Source organism: Mastigoproctus giganteus, chromosome 13 (assembly GCF_048544385.1).
Source record: "Mastigoproctus giganteus isolate SK-2022 chromosome 13, ASM4854438v1, whole genome shotgun sequence".
In the NCBI taxonomy this organism is placed as follows: Eukaryota; Metazoa; Arthropoda; class Arachnida; order Uropygi; family Thelyphonidae; genus Mastigoproctus; species Mastigoproctus giganteus.
The window spans coordinates 59,937,030-59,959,983 of NC_143587.1; the positions used below are offsets into that span (position 1 = coordinate 59,937,030).

A 22,954-nucleotide genomic window follows, 5' to 3' on the forward strand; every position below is an offset into this window, starting at 1 on the left:
TCATGATTTTCAGTGTTCATAAGTATACTGTATTTTGATAAAGATGTGATGTGAGTTTGAGAATTTCATAATTGCTTTGGAAGCAGCAGTAGCCAGCTAATTTTGGTTGAAGGATGATGACAATTTTCCTATGACTCTATAAAGGGACTGCAGAGGTAATTTTGACCAACAGCCCATAGGGCTTTTTTGCATTGATGAATATGCTGTACTCTACTCTGTTAGGGGAAAAAAATTAAATTTAATACTCTTCAATTCAATTCAATATACACGTTATACATCCTCTTGCCTGGCCGTGTTACAGTAAGGGGAGTGTCCACTCAGTGGTTACAATTAACTGAATTTTATTGAAGTATTGTGTACAAAACATCTCTTTAGGAACCGTTGTTTCCTGATATGCAGTTGCTTTTAGCTGCATACTGCACAGTAGCACTGCTTTTTTCTGTTTAGTTTTGGTCCCCAGTCAGTTCTGATTTATGCATTGTTTGTGCATTTTGTATCTGCATGCTTGCTTTTAGTTTACTGTGGAGGTAGTGTCAACTTCTCTCTCTCTCTCTCTCTCTGTTTTTTTTTTAAATGGCCCTCAAAGGGATCGAGTGAGTTGGTTAGTGCCAATAATGCAAATAAGATTAAAAGCTATTGGGAAAACTTGTCACTGAAAACTAAATTGGACATTCTAGAAAGACTTGGTTTGGAAGAGCACTAGGTTTACAATACATTTAGTGATTTTGAATAATCTGTTACTTTAAGTAATGCAAATATGATACATATACGAAGTTCTGTAATTTTAAGGAAAGATTTTTTTTTTTGTATTTTCTTTAACATGTACTGTATTTATATTTTATTGGATAATTTATTTTGCAATAAAATATTATTGCATAATAATAATAAAATAAAAAAAAAAGGATCAGCCACATAGAAAGAATGAACCCAGACTGGATCCCAAAATTAGCCTTTAACTATAAACCTACAGGCAAGAGAGATGTGGGTTGACCAAGACAACGATGATGAGATCAAGACCACCTCCAAGAGCTACAATGGAACAGGTCCGAAAAGACCTAAGCCAGACCAAATTCATGATGATATATAATTTATATATTTAAAGGTTTAAATGATTTTTTGCTATATTTGTTATACTGTTAAAACAGGTAAATTATGCTAAAATCAGCCAGAAACACTGGTTATGTTAACCAGTTAAAATTATTTACATTATTTCCTATGGAAATATCTCTCCTACTTAACATATTCACTTAGTGCTCTGTTTTTATGGTCCCCAATTAAGAATGCTAAGTGGGGAGATGCCTGTACATACACAATATACATATGCATGCACATATATAGTCATAATACATAATTGATAGGGATATATACAGGATGTCTATAAATTATTCACCTGATTAAGAAGTTCAATTAAAATTTTATTAGGTATCTCAAAACAACTCAATGAGTTTTTTTCTCACATGGTTGATAGCCTTGATCACAGCAAGCATTGTAACAGTACAGCATCAAAATGAAATGGTGACAACGCAGAAGGGATCAATGTGTGTTACGGCTGTGGGATAGCAAAGCTCCAGTGACTGGAAGGAAATGTTTTCAATGGTAATTCTAGAAAGATCCACCTAAGGAATATAAATGAGGCAATGGTTGAAACAGTTTCAAGAAACTAGCAATGGGCTGTACCAGAAAGGAACAGATAGGCTTACTGTTCCTGCAAATAAAGTTTCAGAAATTCAGGAAGTGTTTACCCAAAGTCCTACAAAATCTATCTGCTAGGCAAGTCTGCAACTGCTCAAGGTGGTTCACAACAGATAGAAACTTTATGCTTAAAAAGTGAAAATTGTTCAGGTTAGTTGATTTTTTGTTTAATGGTGCATTGGCAGCTTAGGCCATAATATGCCAAGTCAAGCAAATTGTCCAGGAAACTAAGCCTCAAGACAAATCACAATGAGAGGAATTCGCTGTTCATATTCTCAGATGAAGATGAACACTTTCTGGAAAATGTAGGTTTCAGTGATGAATCGACATTTCACCTGTCTGTTAAAGTTAACAGACAACTATTGCATATGGGGATCTGAAAATCTCTGCTGGTTCAAGAATACAAGTGCAATAGTCACAAGGTAAACATGGCGCATAGTGTCCTTCAGCCAGGTTACTGAACAATTTTTCTTCCACGAAAAGACTGAACTCTGCAAATTACCTAGATATGTACTCAAATTGTATACTGCACTTCAGCAGAAAGTTATGCAGGCACGTGGGCTCTATCAGCAAGATGAGACACCACCACACTGGAGGTTGCATGTGTACAATTTCCTCAATAAAAAAAAATTTCCTAACCAATGGATTGGTCCCATTTAATGGCTTCCTCATTCCTAAAATATCACATCTATGGATTTCTTTGTATGGAGCTATGTAAAGGACAAGATGTATTCAAAAAGAGTTAGCATCAGAGATTTAAAAGACCAGACTGCACAGGCAGTGACTTCCATTTCTCAAGAGATGCTTCAAAACATTTGGAATGAAATCAGCTATCATCTTGACATTCTAACTACTACCAGAGATACTCATGTGGAGGTTTAATAAAGTGCAGTTGTGTGATAAGAAATTCTCTGAGTTGCTTTATTAAGTGCAGCAAACCATTTTACAATACCTATTACAATAAAATTTTAACCTGGCCTCATAATTAGGTGAATAAATCATAGACACCCTCTATAAATTGAGTAGTTATCTCAGTTTTGAATTTACAGTGTGGGCGCGCACGTGCACACACACACACACACACACACACACACACACACACACACACACACACACACACACACACACACACACACACACAGTATGATGTTGTGTACTGCTCAATTTTAGTGAAATAACTATTTACAATAAAGTATTGTTACAAATCATATGTGTGTGTGCACACCCTACTTATTGTGATCACAGATAATGTTATCACTTTTATGAAGTCCCAATCAGACATACTAATACACAGAAAAAATGTTTATTATGTTCAATACTTCAGTTTACGTTATTGCTTTTTTTTCCTTATTGTGGTTCATGCATTTGCAGTGGAAGTGGTTATGTAATATCCTGATTATTCTTCAACTCTGACATGCTATGTGTCTAGTTACTGCTGTTGCTTCATAACAGTTCTTATGGTGGTTGATGTCATTACTGTGTGAAAGAAGGTACTGTATCTCTACCTCTACCAATCTAACTGTTTTACAGTAGAGCATCAACCCTTTTCTAATTCTTGCTTTTAATTATATATATTTTTTAATGGTTTGTACAGATTTCCAGAAATGTGACAGTTTCATTTTTATTGATGGCTTTCTGGAAAAAATAGTAGACAGCCAAATTAAAGTACTGTACTTTATATTGCTTGATTTTTAATGTTTTCTTTCTTTCCACTTCCAACTTTTATCTGCACTGTTCTGCTCTGCATCAATAAACAATGGTGGAACAGCTGTATCCTTGTTTCATCGATGATTGCCATCAATTAATCTGTATCCCAACATGATCATAATAAGTGGTGTCCACAGTATATTTTATATATGTGTGTGTGTGTAGAAGACGTTTTCCTATGATTTAATCCTATGATTAAAGCCGACCGCTTTCAAAATCGGCCATGTGGTAGGCAATGGCATACCACTATATTATCTGATGCCACAGAGACCATAACAAAACCAACTCCAAAAACTGCTGTTAAAGGAAGACCTGCAACTAGGTGGAAGGATGGGATCAGTGAACTTTTGGGATGACATTTGTGATGCCACTCGTATAGCATATGATCGATGTAGTTGGAAGATTTTGTTGGTGGCCACAACAGCTCCTCAGGGAACTATGTGACTGGAAGAAGACGTGATTCTTTATTCAGCTGTTAAACCTCAAAGACTATTAAACTGTCATGTACATTGTCTTTGGTGATAAAGCTGTTTAGCATCACAGCTAAGCCTCATGTTCCATTCACGCTTGTACATTTAAGATAACTTCAACCAGTAGATTCTGAAATGTGTGTTTGCCCTGAAAGCTTTTACAGTGTTCTTAAACACAACCTGTAGAATTTATTCTCATTATACTTCCAAAATGCAGATTATACCTATCATTTAAGTTTCCTGCTTGTCATCCTTACTTATGATAGTTCCCACAAATGGCTATAAATATTCTTTGTTTCTCAACAGCCTCATTTCGCACTCTGATATTTATTATTTAATAACTTTGCTACTACTTGTTGTTAGCAGTGGAGTCCTGGCAACACAACAAGAGAGAGAAATAAGAGCAATAAAAATGGAAACTTGTAAGGTGCAATGATACAGTGTTTTTGGATATTAAAATTAAGAAGTTAGCTGTTCTTTTAATATCCATTCTATTTAAATTTAGTGAATTTGGAGAATAGTAGAAAAGGTAGAAAGAAAACTTTTATTTTAATGATGATTTAAAGCTAACTGCACTGAATTTATCTTCATTGAGCATTCTTGCCTATGTTAACAGCTTAAAGCAACAATCAAATGTTTTACAACTCTCTGTATGAAGCACTTAATGAAAGAAACAAGGAATAGCTGCTTGTTTACTAAGATTGAATATGAATGGATTTCTACAGACATCTTTTCATTGTAATAAAGTTTTATTAAAGTTACATTGTTAGTGAAGATTAACAAGACAAGACTGTTAATGATTTTAATATTGACAGAACACATGTTAAGGAATAAAAGAATAAATTTAAGCTTTCGAAAAGGAGCTTGTTTGTGGCCGAGTTGACCACATCTTGTCAAGGAAGTTAACTGAGTTAAAGAATATTCATAAATTAACCAAAAAAGACAGTCATATTATTCATTGATCACTTATGGAAAAAAAGTTGTTAATGCATGTTGACAGAATGCTTTATATTCATTTTACTTTTTCTAAGTTGGAAAGTATGCATGACAACATGTTAGGTTTAATTGAAGCCACCACATATTTCTGTAATGGTACGATGTTTAATTTTAGTATAAGATGTGCTTAAAACATCTTGAAAGAAAGCTTAACATTAAAAGATTCTTGGAATTTGTACTGTAAATGTTTAAAGAGTTAAATATATAAAATTTGCTAAATCGTTCAACATTTTCTTCTGGGAGGCTAAACTTTCATCAAAACATTAGAACTTAAGTTTCAAATTACCTATGCATCATTAAAAAGGGAACCCATAAAAGCAAGGGTTATGACTAGTCTTGAATTTGACTAACATTTAATTTTTCTTTAGGTACAGTTTTTTTTTTTTTTTTTATTAATATTATTATTTTTATTTTTTTTTTTTATTAAGAACCTGATGTTTTAAAGTTTCTTACTAAACCATTCTAGACACTTGACTGATACTCTGATAATCTTATATGCTTGCCAATTATAACAATTCATTTCAGTAACTTGATTTGTATATGTACAGTGCAAATACCCTTGGTAAGTGACATATAAACATTATACCAGGTTTATAACAGGATCTTGCAAAATCAAAGTAACTGTAAACAAAAGTATATGTTTATTTATTTATTTCTTAAAATACCACAGAATATGTGAGCACAAAAATGAATTTTGCTGTTTCATTATTTATTTATTCATTGTTATAATTTATAATGTTTATTTATAAGACCCAGGCAGTACAAAATTTTTACTTTGCCCAGGTCCTGAAATACCTATTATGACTCTAAATATCACTAGCAATTCCTGAATTAATTCTTCTTCAATCCTGGCTGAATACCAGAATGCCACAGGGTATTCAGAAATATTGCCTGCAAAAATTTTGCCGTTTAGCTGATATTTTTATTGTCTCAAACTAAATGCAAAATTAATAATCAAAATTAGGAAGATAATTTTATTTATTTATTTTTACGAAAACCCCAAACACGAGAGGTATTAGATACATAGTTTAGACCTATAGTATGTAGTACCGTACATGGGATCAAAGTTGAGAAGATGAAAGAAGTTATTTGTTCACATTAAACTTGAACTTCTGTAGACTGTAATTTTCAGGAAATATGAATGAAGGAAGATTATTCCAGAAAACAGAAGTTGAATGAATAAATGAGAAAGAAGTAAAGTTGGTTATGTGAATTTGAAGTTGTACAGTAAAAAGATGTTGACTGGTTGCAGCACATGTTCGGACTGGTTTGGAAGAAAGAGCAGGAATTATAGAAGCCAATTCAGAAGAAAAGTGCCCATGGAAGTAACTATAGAAAAGGCATGCAGCAGAAACAGAATATCTATGAGACAGAGAGTGGAGATACTGTTAGAGATGAGTATTTTTTTTTTTTCCTCACCTTTTCCCATTATTATATGGGGTCAGTGGTTTTATTGTTTTGGCATGCAATTTTTATGGCCGGATGCCCTTCCTGACGCCAACCCTCACCCTTTATCAGGGCTGGGAATATGCGGTGGTCATTCCCTGACCTACCGCATCCTCCGTATTTGGTGGGTACGGGCTCGAACCCCGGTCTAATCAAGAAGCGTGTGCTATGCACTACTGCTCCTGCCCACCTGGCTACGGAGGCACCATAGAGATGAGTAATTAATTAACCTAATGGAATCTAGAAGCTGACAAAGGTTTTGGGAGCACTGCCCCAGATGTGGGAACAATATTCCATGGTAGGATAGATTTGTGATTTGTACAGAGTGAACAGCTGTTTGGAAGAAAAGTAACGCTATGAGCAACAGAGAAAACAGTTTATTTGATGCATAGAAAGCAATATTTGTAATGTGCTTATGCCAAGAGAAATTAGAAATCATGGTAATCCCCAATAGATATATAACCTTTCCTAGAAATCTGAGTGTAATCAAAGATAAGTACAGGAGCAGAAGGATCCTTTTTGTGAGATATAAGATAGGACTGAGTTTTAAAGGATTGAAATCAACTAAGTTACCAGGAGATTATCATTTAAGTAATCGGTAGTGGATATTTAAGAAGTTGAAGCTTTTTGAGCATGGAAAGGTTTCTCAAACAGGAAGGTGGAATGTAATGTGCTATCATCAGCAATATTATGGATAGGATTTCCAGTCAATGAAAGAAGGTCATTAATATATATATATATATATATATATACACACAAGCATTAGTGGAGAAGTTGGAAGACAGATAGCCATTGACCATCACCCATAGTGAGCAGTCAGAGAAAAACTGGATACCCATTTACAAAAAACAATGGGCAAACCATAAGATGGAAGCTTATTTAGAAGACCTTTATGCCAAATATGATCAAAAGCTTTTGTTTGTGTTTTACCAAACTTTTCCATTGATTTTGTCCATAGATAGGTAACATAAGTCAGAATATCAAAAGTGCATCAACACTGACAGAATCCATACTGGCAACTGTTGATCAGATGGAAGGTTTCTAGATGGTTTTAAGAGTTGGCAGTTAATTATTTCTCCATCGCCTTAAAAAGAGTAGAAGTGCAATGGGATGATAATTGGATGGAATGGATTTGTCACCCTTTTATAGGAACTGGTTAGATATGAGCATATTTCCAAGCAGAAGGAAAAACACCTTTGAAATAAGAAAGTGAAAAAAGGCAACACAGAACAGGAGTAAGTTCAGGAGCACAGAGCTTTCTTAGCATCAAGGTTGATCAAAATTCTTCTGACATCCTTCTGATGGAAGGCCACAGGGGTCGCTGAATGGAGTGTACAGGGTGCTAGCAAGTCAGTTTTATCTTTGGCTGAAGTGGCAATAGAACCATCTGGTTTTGACAGAGGTGGGAACAGAGATGGGCAAAAGTTGCGGCCAATAGCTTTGGCAAGAAACTAGAATGCTTGGCTACCATTTGGACAAGAAGCAAGTTTTCTACTCTTAGCCTGTTCAAAATCTAGTTTGGATTTTAAATTGTAATGTAATTAAATTGTTCAATTGTAAGTTATTAATCTGCTTTACAATGATTGTAAAGCAGATTAATAACTGCTTTACAATCATTGCAAGCTTTGGTGAAGGCAGAAAATGAACCTGGAGACTTGGCAACAAGCCAATTACGATATGCAATGTTCTTCCCTTGAACAGCCTTAGCACATTTATTGGAAATCCAAGGTTAAGATAAAGGATGAAATTTTAAGGTGGAATGTAGAATAAAGGATTCCATCCTTACAAGAATAATTTCACTGACATGATCTGAGCAAACGTTGACATCAGATTTGAAACAGTAGTCCAACCAAGGAAAAGAAGAGAAGAAATCTAGAGTTCATCCCATTTTGCATTCTTGTAATGCCAAACAATATGAGGTTGAGAATGGCCATGAAGGAAAGGCTCCACTGAAGAAGAGACCATCACCAAGTTGTGATCTGAGGTACCTAGAGGACCACTTACTTTGACTGTGTACTTAGAAGGGTTGTTTGTGATAAAAAATATCAAGCATATTGGCTGCGTGGTTAGAATCGTCTGGTATTCTGGTAGGTAAATGAACAATCTGTGCAAGGACATTAGTAATTACAAAAGTTTCAGCATCTCGACCAGCTGGTTCCATGTAGATAGAAAACGGAAGCCAGCAGGAGTTGTGAATATTAAAATCACAGAGGAAAATCACCTCACTCTTAGGAAAGTTGGACTGGAGAAAGTCAAGTTTCAAAGAGAGGAAATCAAATAATTACTAGTAATAGAGGTATGAGATGGAAGAAAGCAAGCGTATGAGCTTATGTAGCACCAGCAAAAAAAAAAAAAAAATTTCACACATTCCCTCAAAGTTTGTCCAGTTCCTCCTTGAATTTATTTAAGCTATCAACTTCCACAATGATAGATGGAAGTTTGTTCCAGCATTCAACTACCCTGCTGGCTAAAGGCAAATTTCCACACATCTATTCTATAACTGTCTTTTCTCAATTTGAATTTATGCCCCCTCGGGTTTGTAATCTGAGCAAGAGGAAGAATCCCAGCAGGATAGCAGGCCATCCAAAAGATTTAAGTCATCCAAACATACTACAGTTGTACTAGGTTAATACTTCTTTCATTCAGCCATTAGATCAAGGCATTATATCCACCTTTAAAACTCATTACATCAGAAAATTATTACAATGGTTTTTGGAAAAATATTGATTCCGATCAATTAAAGTAATGGAGGCATGGAAACATTTCTCAGTTGTGGACTGTATCAGAACCATAGCTTTATCACTGGAAGAAGTAAAATGGTCAACGTTAAATGAGTGTAGAAAAATGTATGGCCAGAGTCAGTTCATTCAGGAAATATGGTCAAACTAGCAGAAAACAGAATCGGTGCAATAGTAGAACTTGATATGTCGGTAGGAGGGGAAAGTTTTGATGATATGACTACTAAAGCCTTGTGGGTAGCACCATTGATAGAATTGCCCTCCTCCCCATACCGGGTGGAAAAGAGCTGAGTTTGAATCCCGTCGATGATGGGAGGAAATTTTTCAAAACGTGGCTGAGTTAGTTAGGCTCAGGCGAGGGTAGCATGGTTTTTTACCTCCTGGAAACTCCGGTTTTTTGTCCAGCGAAATAGAAAATTAACCTCAGGACATGCAATTTATAGACAATATACACAGAGTAATATGGCCTTAGTCATCTATGTTCCTAAAAAAATTAAAAAAAGATATGATTACTGAAGACGTTCAAGAATTATTGGTAGAAAAAGAGGCTGGCAAAGTGGATTTGGTGGAAATGGCATTGGAGGTAAAACCAAATCAATTCAGAGGATGATAGCGCATATGAAAATTCTAAACTTTCAAATTTTACACTAAAAAGCATGCGGGAAGGCATAAAGTTAGCCGAGCAATTAGAATCTTATTTTTTTGAATGCAGATTCTTGAATGAAAGGAGATCAAAGTTCAAAAGGGAGCTTCAAAAATGCTTAGTTCCGTACGATTAAATTCACAAAGATTTATCAAGAAAAAGCAAATAAACCCAGATTACTGATTTTTGTAAAGAGAGAAGAAGATACATGAAATCTATAATAGTGTATTTTTGTTAGTTTTGTTAACTTTTGGAACATAATCCCCTTTTTGTACTTTTTGTTAGTCCTGTATAACATGGTTTCGCACAACACAACATTTTATAGAAACCTAACTACCGTGTTACACGAAGGTTACCTGTACTTTGCATTTGTCAATGTAAAACTTCAGTTGCCAGTTCTAAGCCCATCTGCCCAACTTTTCTTGATCCTGTTGCAGCAGCACACTGCCATTACTGTCATTAACAACACTACCAACCTTTGTATCATCTACATACTTGGACATTAAGCTTGATATACCTCCATCAATATCATTGATAAATATACAAAACAACGAATATACAATAAATATACAAAAATAAATATATATATATAAATAAACAATAAATATACAAAACATTGATAAATATACAAAATAAATATGCATTTCCAAGTGATTAGTGGAGTTGGTTAGTTAGTTAGTTATTTGGTTTTTAGGAGCATTAGCAACTAAGGCCATATTGCTCCGGGATATGCGGTGGTCATTCCCTGACCTTTCCGCATCCTCCGTATTTGGTGGTGACGGGCTCGAACCCCGGTCTAATCAAGAAGCGTATGCTACGCACTGCTGCTCCTTCCCACCTGGCTACGGAGGCGCCTAGTGGAGTTGGGAGCATTGCAGCAACTTGCCCTTAATGCCATACTGCTCCAACTTGTACAACAGTCTTCCATGCGCAACAGTATCAAAAGCTTTCCTGAAATCCAAGTATATATCAAAATTATTTTTGGCATTCAGTTTCTTTGTGACCACATTGTAGTATCCAATCAAATTGGTCAGACAAGACCAATTTGATTGGATACTATGATGACCTTAACAAACTCATGCTTTGTCTGAACTATAATTGCAGTCTTGTCTAGATGATCCTGCAGTGCTTCTTTATCCAGTGACTACATTATTTTCCCCGGAACAGAAGTTAAACTAACAGGTCTGTAATTACTCGTGTCACCTTTTGATCCCCCTTTGTGAATTCTACAGTCCACGAGGATTTCTCCTGAGTCCAAGGATGCCCTCATAATCATGGCTAAGGGCCTGCTTACTTCCTTTGCTGCCTCCTTCAATATAAATGGATAGATCCCATCCACCCAAGGTGCCTTCCTTATGTTTAACTTCAGCAGTTTCTCCTCCACTTTGCTCTCAGTTATTACAAAATCATTTAACTCCCTGTTAGAGTTTGATAAGCTTCTAGCCTCCAGTTCCCTGCAGAATTCCTCATGTGTAAATGTAGATGCAAAATACTCATTTAGTTTATCAGCTACCTGAGCAGAATCATCAACAATTGAACCATCAATATCAAGTGGGCCAATCTGATTCATCCCCTTCTTTCTTGAGTTTACATAAGTCTTTACTGTTTTCGTTTGCATTATTTGCCAAAGAATTCTCATAATCTGCCTTTACTTGTCTAACCTCCTTTGTGACTTGATAATGTATATGTATCCCATGCATTTTTATTCTCTGCCACGAGTCTCATTAGTTCATTCAGAATCCATTTAGGCCTAAACCTTGAACTATGAAGACCGTAAAGCAAATTGTGAAGAAGTTTGATGAAGTGGGACAGCACAATCTATCAAAACCTGGCAGACCTTTCATCTCAACGACATCTGCCAATTTAGAACTTGTAAGAGAGGATACTGAAAGAAGTCTGAAAATTTCAAAGAAAGTGAAATTTGGAACTTAAAAATATCTAAAACAAGCTTAAACAGAATCATAAAGGAACTCATAAGATTTTTTTATCCCATATCGCCACAAAGTTTGAATGAGGACAACCCAACTAGAAGAATGGAATTTGCTGAACAGTTTTGGCCACGAGTTACAAACCCAGAAATGAAGCCACATTTACACTAAATGGAACTGTTAATTGCCAATCACTCTGTTTATTACTGCTAAAAACACCATTTCATTAATTCAGCCCAAATTCAATTTGCAGTATTGTTTTTTTTATACAGGATGGAGCATCAGCTCAATATACAAAATATGTCCACGAATTCTGAGACGAAGTTTCCAGGTTGATGGATCAGATGGTAGGTTTCAGTGAACAGCCACAGCACTCCCTAGATTTAACACTGTGGAGATTATTATGAGTTTTTGTGGAGATTATTGAAGGCTGAAGTATTTAGTAATAAGCACAAGTTTTCTGCTGGAGCTTTAGCAGTTGATAAAGAATTTGAGAACATTTCTGAGGAATTATGCCTTGCTGGATGTCATCCTATGCCCCAAAGACTACAATTTTGTAAAGACCAAAATGGCATCCATATTGAACAAATGTATTTTTCTTTAAGTTTATGTATGCCCTGTCCACTGTGCCAGCATTAATCAAAATATATATGAATAAATTGGAATATCTTATGTAAGGTTATATAAACCAACATGAAAGTTAGTGCATATGCATTGTATCTATACAGAGTAAATTAACCAGAGTTATTATAGCAGCATCATTACATCTCACATTGTGAATTCCTCTACAACAAGTTTCCTATCTGGTTATACTTCGATTAAATAATGCCCTCCCCAATAGAGAAGACTACGGTTGCTTATTCACAGTGGGCATTACCACCACCATTTCAGGGACATTTGGCCCTTCATTTGTAAGTACCCTGATGGAATAACAGCTGACAACCCAGCTGTGAGATAATTCCATAATAAGAAAAATATTTAATATGTATTTTACTTGAGTAAATCAAGTACACCTAAACAAGCTTAGGGCACAAATATGTAAGGATTACATAAGAAGGGACACAATGAAAAGGCAAATAATGCAGAGGTCAGTTAATCGCAATTCCAGAAGTGTTTCAGGAAAGGGGTTTTTCTGGGGGGGGGGGTTATTTGCTTGTGTGTTACTGCTGATTCTTTTCTGCATATTTTATTGTTAAATAGCTTAGCCATGTTTGCATATCAATCATTAACAAAAAAAAAAAAAAAAAAAAACAATCATCAATAAAGAAAACAGTTTATAACTAATTAGGATTAATCAGGCTAAATGATGCTAAGAAGTAAACTTATTCTTCTGCATCAACAAAAAAACTCAGTCAATCATAAATTGCCCATTTCTATAAAATAAAAATCCAATTCTGCCTTGAACGTTCTTACCTCAAGTACACTGGGAGGCATCTTATTCCAACAACACACTGCTCAAAGGTGCACTTCATGAGATCTAATCTTCTGTTGCTTCTCAAAATTTTATATTATTTTTATTTCCTTTGCTTTCTTTAAGAATCTTAGACTTATCAGGTCAACCCTAAGGTATCTATGCTCTACAGTCCATCTCTTCTAAGATGTTTCCCTTATAAGAACAATCTATAGCACTCCTAAGCAATTTAGTTAGTCTTTTTAGAACCCTCATTAGAAATGTCCTTTTTTTTTTTTAGGTGAGGTCATTAGGTCACCCAGGAAGTCTCAAGGTGTAGTACACTTTGAGCATTCCTGGTTGCCTGCTTACACTACAGGGAAAGTTTCAAATCTGCTTGTATCATAAACCCAGAATCTTTCTCAGCTTGAATCACCTTTAATTCCATGTCCTCTGGTCCATAAATCATCTCTGGATTTTTTTTCCTGAAATGAAAAACCATACATCAGAATTAAACTTCCGCTGCCATCTTTCGAATCATACATGTAATCACATTGTCATTCTGAAACAGTAGAATGATTCCGATTGTTCCTAACTACCTTTGAACCACTGGCAAACTTGGACAGCTTTCCCTGTAACATCAATGTCACTGAGGAAAATAAGAAACAGGAGGAGGTCCCAACACCACTGAACCCTGCTTTCCAATTAATTATCACCCCACCTCCTTTCGCTTATCCTGATCCACTTGATCTTCTCAGTAATCCCAGCACTTCAGTTTATGGTAGCCTCATGGAGAATTGAATCAAAAGCTTTACTAAAGCCTAGATATATATACAATACTGAAGTTGTTTCCAGAATCCAAATACTTTAGCTTCATCACAGTAATTAACCATGTTTGTCAGGCCAAGAATTTCCCCTTCACAAAGCCATGATGCAGTCCCTTTGGGACTTCATTCCTATCAAGATGTTGCTTTATTGCATCCTTAATCACACATTCCGTTATCTTATCCACTACAGAAATCAAAGTCACTGGTTATTTACTCATTTCCAACTTAGCCCCTCCCTTGAGAATAGTGACATTTGCTTCTCTCCAGTAAAAAGGAATAATCCCAAGTCTGGTGATGACCTTAGTAACAACTAGAATAGTATAATGCACTCCCTTGCTCCATTCTTTAATATAACTGGATGCATCCCCTCTAGCCCAAGAACAGCCACAATATTTATATTATATTCTTAACATATTAAATTTAAAAAATATATCTTTTTTAAAGTCTGCAATAATATAAAACAAATATCTGACCCATCAGTAACTTATCTTTTGGTAAACAAATGATAAAACTTCACCAACACTAGTATAGTATGTTTATGTGCAATCTGCATATGAAAAGCTTTAAAATGTATAAGCAAATAACCTTAAAATGTTATCTTTTCATTTTAGATATTATTTTATCGGCAACTAAATTCATACCTGGTGGACAGTCCTAACAAACCTCCAATGCTAATGATCCACTTTGCAAGGGGATACTGCACTCTTTGAAAAATATATGGTAATGGAGCTGAACGATTTTGGTCAAAGTATGGCCACATTAAAGTTGAAACAGCAGCAATACCAAAGTAAGCAAAGAAGACACAAAGGAGTGAAACTACAATGCCAAATGGAATGGCTGTTTGGGGATTTTTCACCTCTTCACCTAAAAAAATATTTATAAAAAAAGAAAGCATTAGGATTATTTTTAAATATTGATATAGATAATATGCAAGGCAGATTAAACAAAATCAGTAAAATTAAAAAACTTTTGAAAGAGCTACAAAGTAAATGGCTCAAGGCTACAAAGTTAAATAAATTTACTCTGTCTCAAGTTAACCTGGCAGCACTAAAGAACCTAATGTCTATCTGAAAGCCGTAACTCACCAGAAAACAATTCTAGCAGAAAATGTAGTTGTATGAAGCATATTTCATATTTTGATTAAAAGAAATCAAATTGTCATAGAATATTCCTTTTGAATGTTTCTGCTTATAGTTATTATAAGGATTTTTTTAAAATTAATGATGTTAAAAAAGAGCAATCTTTTGCAATTTTGAGCCATGTTGTTTCTTGCACGTTGCCACTTCCTTGCATTAACTTTCTACTGCTATAGCAAACAATGGCTGGTGTTATATCTTCCAAATATATCTTGCTGGTGGTATATCTTCATTACAACATAAATAATTTCATTTAATATATATATATATATATAGGGTGATAAAATTAAAGCTAGCCCAGTGAAAAATGTGATATGGAACAAAATAACTCATTAGCATGATACTCAAGGATGAACATTGCTTGCTTTAACTTGATTTTTTTAAATGTAGTTTATTATGAATTTATTTAAACCCAATTTCAGCTAAACTTGTTTAAAATATATATAAGCCTAATAATTACTTCCTAAGTTAATTTTAACTTAAAAAAAAAAATCAATGCCTTATAAATAAGGCCAGCTTATTTATAAGGCATCTTATAAATCTTGATACCTCAAGATCATATCCCATCAACTACACTATTCATAATGGTACTATATCATGGTAGCACAACCAGATTTCCTGAATATGTGGATGGTATCAAACTATTTATTCATTTTGATGCTACAAACCACACTGAGTTAAACAATCAGAAAGTGAAAATCCACATAATGGATTCTGAATGCTATTTTCAACCTATCCAAATGACCTTCTGATAGATCAAACCAAGAATGAAATTGAAGTGTGACTGACAGATATTAAACTGTGAAGGTCTTTGAAAAATAAGTACCTGTGACACTGGGTACAAGAAGTTAACTACTGCATTTGACTTTGATGATCTTAGAATATTAGAACAAACTCCCATATGGTGCTAGAGAAGGGGGTACTTAGAGTAAATTTGAGGATTAGACAAATTATTAGAGGAGATACACAGATAATGGGAGTAGTATTATTTTTATTTTTTATTATTATTATTTTTTTGGCTGCATAAATTTGCTACCTTGCATCATTAGCCACTACTAACACTAAAATCAAATGTCATGCAAAAATAATTTGGGAATTAAAATTATAATTAATTTATATCATAGACAAAAAAAACTTTGATTAATATAATAAATGACATACCAACCCAACTATCCATCTCCAATTATATGGTCATCAGCCCAAACTGCAAAGTTTGATCAAAAGATCAATGAATGATCTTATATCGTATATAATGCTGTGCGTGGATTCAATGCATTAGCATTAATAGAGACATATGATGAAAGAAAGCAAGCTTAATTAGCATCAGCCAAAAAAAAAAAAAAAAAACCACCCTTCCTGTTTCACCCATCCATTCACTCCAAAAGTTTGTCTAGTTCAGCTTTGAATTTATTTAAGCCTTCAGCCTTGAATTTATTTAAGCTGTCAACTTCCACAATGACAGATGGAAGTTTGTTCCAAGAATCAACCACCCGCTAGCTAAAGGCAAATTTCCACACACCTATTCTACAACTGTCTTTCCTCAATTTGAATTTATGCTCTCTCAGGTGCAGAAACTGAGCAAGAGGAAGAATCCCATCAGCATTGAGCTTGTTCAAACCATTCAATGCCTTATACACCTCAATCAGATCACCTTGCAGGGCCTAGTCTTGAGATGCTACAATTTGAAAAAGTTTAAGCCTGTCTTCATAACAGTAACCCATTGTTCTGCTCACTAATTTCTGTGCCCTTCTCTGTACTCACTCTATTAGATCAACATCTTTTTCTAAAATGAGACATCCAGACCTGTATGCAGGTCTGGAGGTCTTGTATGAAAAACCTAGTAGCTTCCAAGGTGTGGCCTGACTATTTCCTTATACAAGGGGATAATCACCTCCTTATCCCTGCTAAAAAATTTCCTATATATCATCAACAAGACCCCATGAGCTACCCTTGCAGTCTGTTTGCATTGCTCAGAAAACATATCTGACTGCACAATTACCCCCATGTCCTTTTCATTCTCCAACCCTGAGTTGGTATGTTACGCTGGGGTTACTGCTACTCACATGCAGTACTTCACATTTGTCAATGTTAAACTTCAGTTGCCACTTCTCAGCCCATCTGCTCAACTTTCCTAGATCCTGTTGCAGTAGCATACAGTCCTTACTGTCATTAACAACCTTACTAACTTTTATATCGTCTGCAAACTTGGACATTAAGCCTGATATACCTTCATCGATATCATTGATAAATACAGAAAACAATAACAGCTCCAACACGGACCCCTGGGAAACTCCACTAATAACATTAGTCCATTAAGAGCAGTATCCATTGATTACCACTCTGTCTTCTCCCACTCAACCATTCTTTTATCCATTGTAGCAACTTGCTCTTAATGCCATACTGCTCCAACTAATACAATAGTATTCCATGTGAAACAATATCAAAAGCTTTCCTAAAATCCAAGTATAGGACATCAAAGTTATTTTTTGCATTCAGTTCCTTTGTGACCGAATCAGTGTCCAATCAAATTGGTCTGACAACATTTCTGCCTAACAAACTCATGTTCTGTCTGAACTATAACTGCAGTCTTGTCTAGATGATCCTGCAGTGCTTCTTTAACCAGTGACTCCATTATTTTCCCCAGAACAGAAGTTAAACTAACGGGTCTGTAATTACTCGTATCACCTTTCGATCCACCTTTGTGAATTGGGGTTACATTTGCATATCTACAGTCCACAAGGATCTCTCCTGAGTCCAGGTATGCTCTCATAATCATGGACAAGGGCCTGCTTACTTCCTTTACTGCTTACTTTAATATAACTGGATAGATCCCATCCACCCAAGGTGCCTTTCGTACGTTTAACTTCAACAATTTCTCATCCATTTTGCTCTCAGTTATTACAAAATTATTTAGCTCCCTGCCAGAGTTTAATAAACTTCTGGCATTTCCCTCTCGGAATGAATTCTCATGTGTGAATGTTGATGCAAAATACTCGTTCACCTTGTCAGCTACCTGAGCAGAATCAACAATCGAACCATCGACATCAAGTTGATCAATATAATTCATCCCCTTCCTTATAGAGTTTACATAAATAAACAAGTCTTTATTGTGTTTCTTTGCATCCTTTTCCAAAGATTTCTTCTAATCTGCCTTTGCTTGCCTAGCCTCCTTTATGACTTGATTAGACTCTTATATCTACTATAGGCATCTGTTTCTCCTGATAATTTATGTGCACATGCATTTTTCTTCTCTACCACATGTCTCATTAGTTTATCTGACATTCATTTAGGCCTAAGCCTTGAACAGTATTTCTTAGTTTATATGAAAAGCCTAGTAGCTTCCAAGATTAATTCCTTGAATGCTTTCCATTCAGAATTTGCTGTTGGTAACATCATCAGTTGGTCCCACAGTACAAAATTTAAAAACTGTCCGAGACCACTGAAGTTACTTTTATGATGGTAGTTACATCTTAAAGATGTAACTACCCCGATGGTAGTTACATCTTTAAGTAAATCCCATATCAGTACAGTGTGATCACTGCCACATAGTGGCTCCTTTATCTGCAGATTCTTAATGCATGAATAAACACCGATGATAATCAGATGAAGAGTAGTACTCCCTCTAGTTGCCTCTCGAACATGCTGCTGTAGAAAACAATCATCCAATAAATCCCCAAAAGTCTTGCTAATGTGTGAGTGACCAACCCACAAGTTCCAGTCAATATCTGGGAAGTCAAAATACCCCATTATAAGACAATCTGATTTACTGGCTACTCTATTTCTCTATACAGTATTCATTGTACTCATCTGAGTCATTAAGCCTATAACACACTCCTACTCTCAACTTTGCTTTCCTAGCACTTATGTCACACCAAACTGACTCAACACTGCACTGTCCACCCTTGTCAACCGGATGCACTTCCTTAGATTTTATGTTTTTCTTAACTAACAGCATGACCCCTCCTCCCTTTCTATCCTGTCCTTTCTGCATACATTGTACAGTCAGTCCTCGTGTAGTACGATAGTTGTGTTCCTAGAAACCCTCTTGCAATATAAACAACAGGCCCTATGGGAAACCACCCAAGATTGAACACACACATTTCTAACGAAAACATTACCAAACACAATAAATAATCATAATAAAATACGTAAGTATTTTATTACGACTATTACGTAATAAAATTTTGCTACTGCTTTTGCTTCTATCGTAAGCAAAACTTGTTTTTTGTTTGATTTTCTATCCAAACAGATGACAGCCGTTCCATCTCTTCCAATTCTCTGTGTCTTAATCTAATGGATTTTAATTACACTTTGAGTGGTTCCTGCTATGAAAGTTGTTTTTATTTTCTCTGCATTCTTTGTAATTCTCGGTGTTGCCTCATTTAGGCCTGTAGCACGTGCAATATCACATGGGCTTTCATTTCGCTCAAAGTGTTTCACAATTTCATATTTTTTCTCTATCGACAGAGGCGGACTGGCCATAAGCCTTACCGGGGAAACCCCGGTGAGCCAGAGGCCGGTGTGATTTTGGCCATAAACGCTAGTATGAGGCCACTACATTTTCCCGGGTAAGAATTTTTGACCCAGTCTGCCTCTGTTTATCGATATTGCTTTTCTTTTTCTATCTGAATCTGTAGTGTCTTCAGCAGGACGCTTCCTTTTCACACCTTTTAAGTATTTTACCCACTTTTAGGAAATAAAGCACAATTACAAAATGAGGAGGCATGCTTGATACACATAAACAAAGCTGTGCGCGTGTAGCAACTGAATAAACAACATCGAAGGCAGAGACACTATGAACACCTCACTAGCTCACATTTTACTAAAGCACATTTCTGGGGGTTACTACCATAAAACAATAAAAACAATTTCCAGTTGCATTTCTGCTAGTGGAATCTGTTATAAACTGGTAGTAAACTCGATCTAATTGCATTTGCGATAATACCGATAGCACGAATTGTGTGGGTTTTTACGCTATTATGGTGAAATGTGTTTCCCCTTCATTAATATAAAAAACATAAATACATTTTCAGAATCTTCTCTTCATTCCTATCGTGTTGTGTTCAGTTGGGGTGATTTCACATTCGACTGCCATTTCTTGTAAACACAAAGGTGAATCGTGCATAAGTGAATTCGGTTCGTGTTATATACGATATCGTTCTCCTATTTATAAATCGTGTATGATTGAATTGGTGTAGTGTAAACACGTGTTATATGAGGACTGACTGTACTCCCCAAATTCTAATTCTGCATTTCTTATCTCTGTGTGACACCATGTCTCTGATATCCCAACAATATCTGCCTTTGATGTCTTCACTAGCACCTCAAATTCATCAAATTTATTTATTATACTCCTACCATTGGTGTACATGCAAGTATACATGCACCTATTCTTACTCTTAGTTACCCTAACACAACCCATGTATTTATTTGTTCCATGATGATTCCCAGAAGTCCTTGAAATCCCCAGCACCTCGCTTTCCAGGCTACTGTTCATTCCAATAGAAGCAGTTCCTCTGCCCGTGGCTAATGCTAATCTATTAGTCTGTGAATCACCCCAAGCTAGCAGTTTTCTGACCCACCTAACACTACCTTGATAGCATCAGCAAATATTCTTGCACCCTTAATGGAATACACTTAAATATTCTATTTAAGTGTATCCCATTCCTGTAGAAGCAATCTTTCCTGCTAGCAAGCACAGACCACGCTGGAAAAAATTCTCCCCCATGAATCTCTCCAGGGCCGAATTGATTGACAAGGCTCTCATCATATACTCCCTCCTATCGTATCTGGGCAGAATTGCAGACACTTTCAAATTTAACCCTAACTTGCAACTTTTTTTTCGACACTGACCTATAATTGTTAAGTAAGTTTGCAGATCTCCTACTCTTAATGTCATTAGTGTCAACATGAACAACAATATCGTCCTTTGTGCCCTTAAAAGACAACATTGATATCTGCTCTACAACAATCAAATTTTGCCCCTGGCAGATGTATCCTGGTCCTATTCCACCCATCCTTTTTGGACAATATTTTCCCATCTCCCTGACAATAGAGTCACCGACAATAGCTAGCTCCTGTGGGACCAGCACATTCTGCCTTTAAGGTTGCCACTGTGTTGCCTGATGCACAAGAGTGAGCTCTTGTATTGAGTTGGGCAGCTGAGAGTTTGATGGGCCCCCATTTTAATTCCTTCAAGGACAACTATTCTACTCTTTAAACTCTCATAGACACTCATCACAATGCTGAGTTGGCACCTAATTATTTGACTCTCTGCATCTAGCACACACACACAGACTAGGCTAGATCATGTCCTGTTCCAGAAAGATCTGCAAACATTCTGCAAGTTGCACATTTTTTTAGGCTGTGATGCATTGGAGAATCACCCCGCCCCCTCGGTTCTCCCCTGAGTCACAGCACTCCCACTACTTTGAGCATGTTGCTTTGCTATATCCTACTGAACATGCGGCAGCAGCTAAAAGAATGTCAGCTGGGCTTACACAACTTTTGAGCATGTGCACACTAAGTCTTAACTTTCAGAAAATACCCATGTTCTGTATTTATGTCATGACTGTCTGTAGACAACATTATTCCTTCAGTGTCAGAACTTGGGCTTAGGCTCTTTAGAAATGACTGCGTTTATCTGCAAGTCAACCTAAACTAATATTTTTTTTTTTTTAAATAACATCACCCAGTAGGTGAACCTGATGTTCATTAAAAACCAGAAGGCACTGCTGTGATCAGTTTCAGAGCCATCCTGGACAGCATATAGCCTCTGTTAGCAACTTCGTGCCAATAGTGAATAAATATCAATTCTAAATGAGCAGCCAAGCACACTCAAAAGAAAACTTCCAATTAGAAATTTTTAATTTTCATTAAATGTTAGCCCAATGTAGTAATTTTATTAAAGTGGGACACTATTTCAATACAGATACTGAAATAGTTTCGGAAAATAAAACCACTCTATTGCTTTAGGCACACCATTGTCCCTCCAGTGATAGTGACAGGGGTTGAGCTTAAGCTGTTTAGAAATGATTACACGTATCCATGAGATGACTTAAACTAATATCATTTTTAATCAAATAACATCACCAAGTAAGTGATGCTATTTGTTACATATATAATAAACCCCTTTAGTAGTGGGCTGTGTAGGCCCAATTCAGCAATTAGTAGTAAAGTACTTTTTCAATTTTAAAAACTATATTAGTTACTTCAGGATAAATTGTGGATAAATTCAACTATTTGTTACATATATAATAAACCCCTATAGTAGTGGGCTGTGTAGGCCCAATTAAACAATTAGTAGTAGAGTACTTTTTCAATTTTAAAAACTATTAGTTACTTTAAGTCAAATTGTGGATAAATGTAGTCATTTCTAAGGAACCTCAGCCCAAGCTCAGTCACCGAAGTGAGAAGTATCCCCAGAGAAGCCACAATGGAAAAATGAAATGCAGAGTAGTGTTATTTTCTGAAACTATTTCAATATCTGCATTAAAATAGTATCCCTCTTTATAAGTTTTAACTTTTCGTTGAATGCCAGTCTAACAGAGAGCTGCTTTTTTATTTATTGGATTTCACAGATGAAATCAGGGCAGGATTATTGTCAATAATAAAATTAAAATTGAAATTTCATTTAAAAAAATAAAAATTTGTCATTATTTAATTTTTCTTTACAGTAATATCTTCTGTTTATAGACGTTTATTTGATTCAGTTTCATCAACTTCTGGATCCAAATTCCAGAAGATTTCTTCAACTTTTGCATCTGTAAGCAAAAAGTAAAGCTTATAAAAGCAAAATGTAAAAAATAGCTACTATTGCTTGTAAACAGAGTTGATAGATGACAGCTTGTCTCTGTACAGATGCAATTTGTTGATACTGCATTGACAGAACCTTGAAGACTTAATTTATATGCATACTCTTGAAAGGGTTAAACAAAAATTGAGTAGTGGAATACTGATTCTACTTACTTTAAGGTGATTC

At 35.6% G+C, this 22,954-nt stretch overlaps 1 protein-coding gene across 1 annotated transcript in view; it reads right to left on the reverse strand.

Moving 5' to 3' along the window:
- Window positions 1-22,954, reverse strand: part of LOC150076091 (cationic amino acid transporter 2-like) — a 153,669-nt gene that overhangs the window by 41,793 nt on the left and 88,922 nt on the right. Inside the window, exon 8 of the mRNA XM_090387257.1 lies at window positions 14,479-14,701. Coding sequence (XP_090243383.1) covers window positions 14,479-14,701 — 223 coding nt within the window. The remainder of the gene's footprint in view (window positions 1-14,478; window positions 14,702-22,954) is intronic.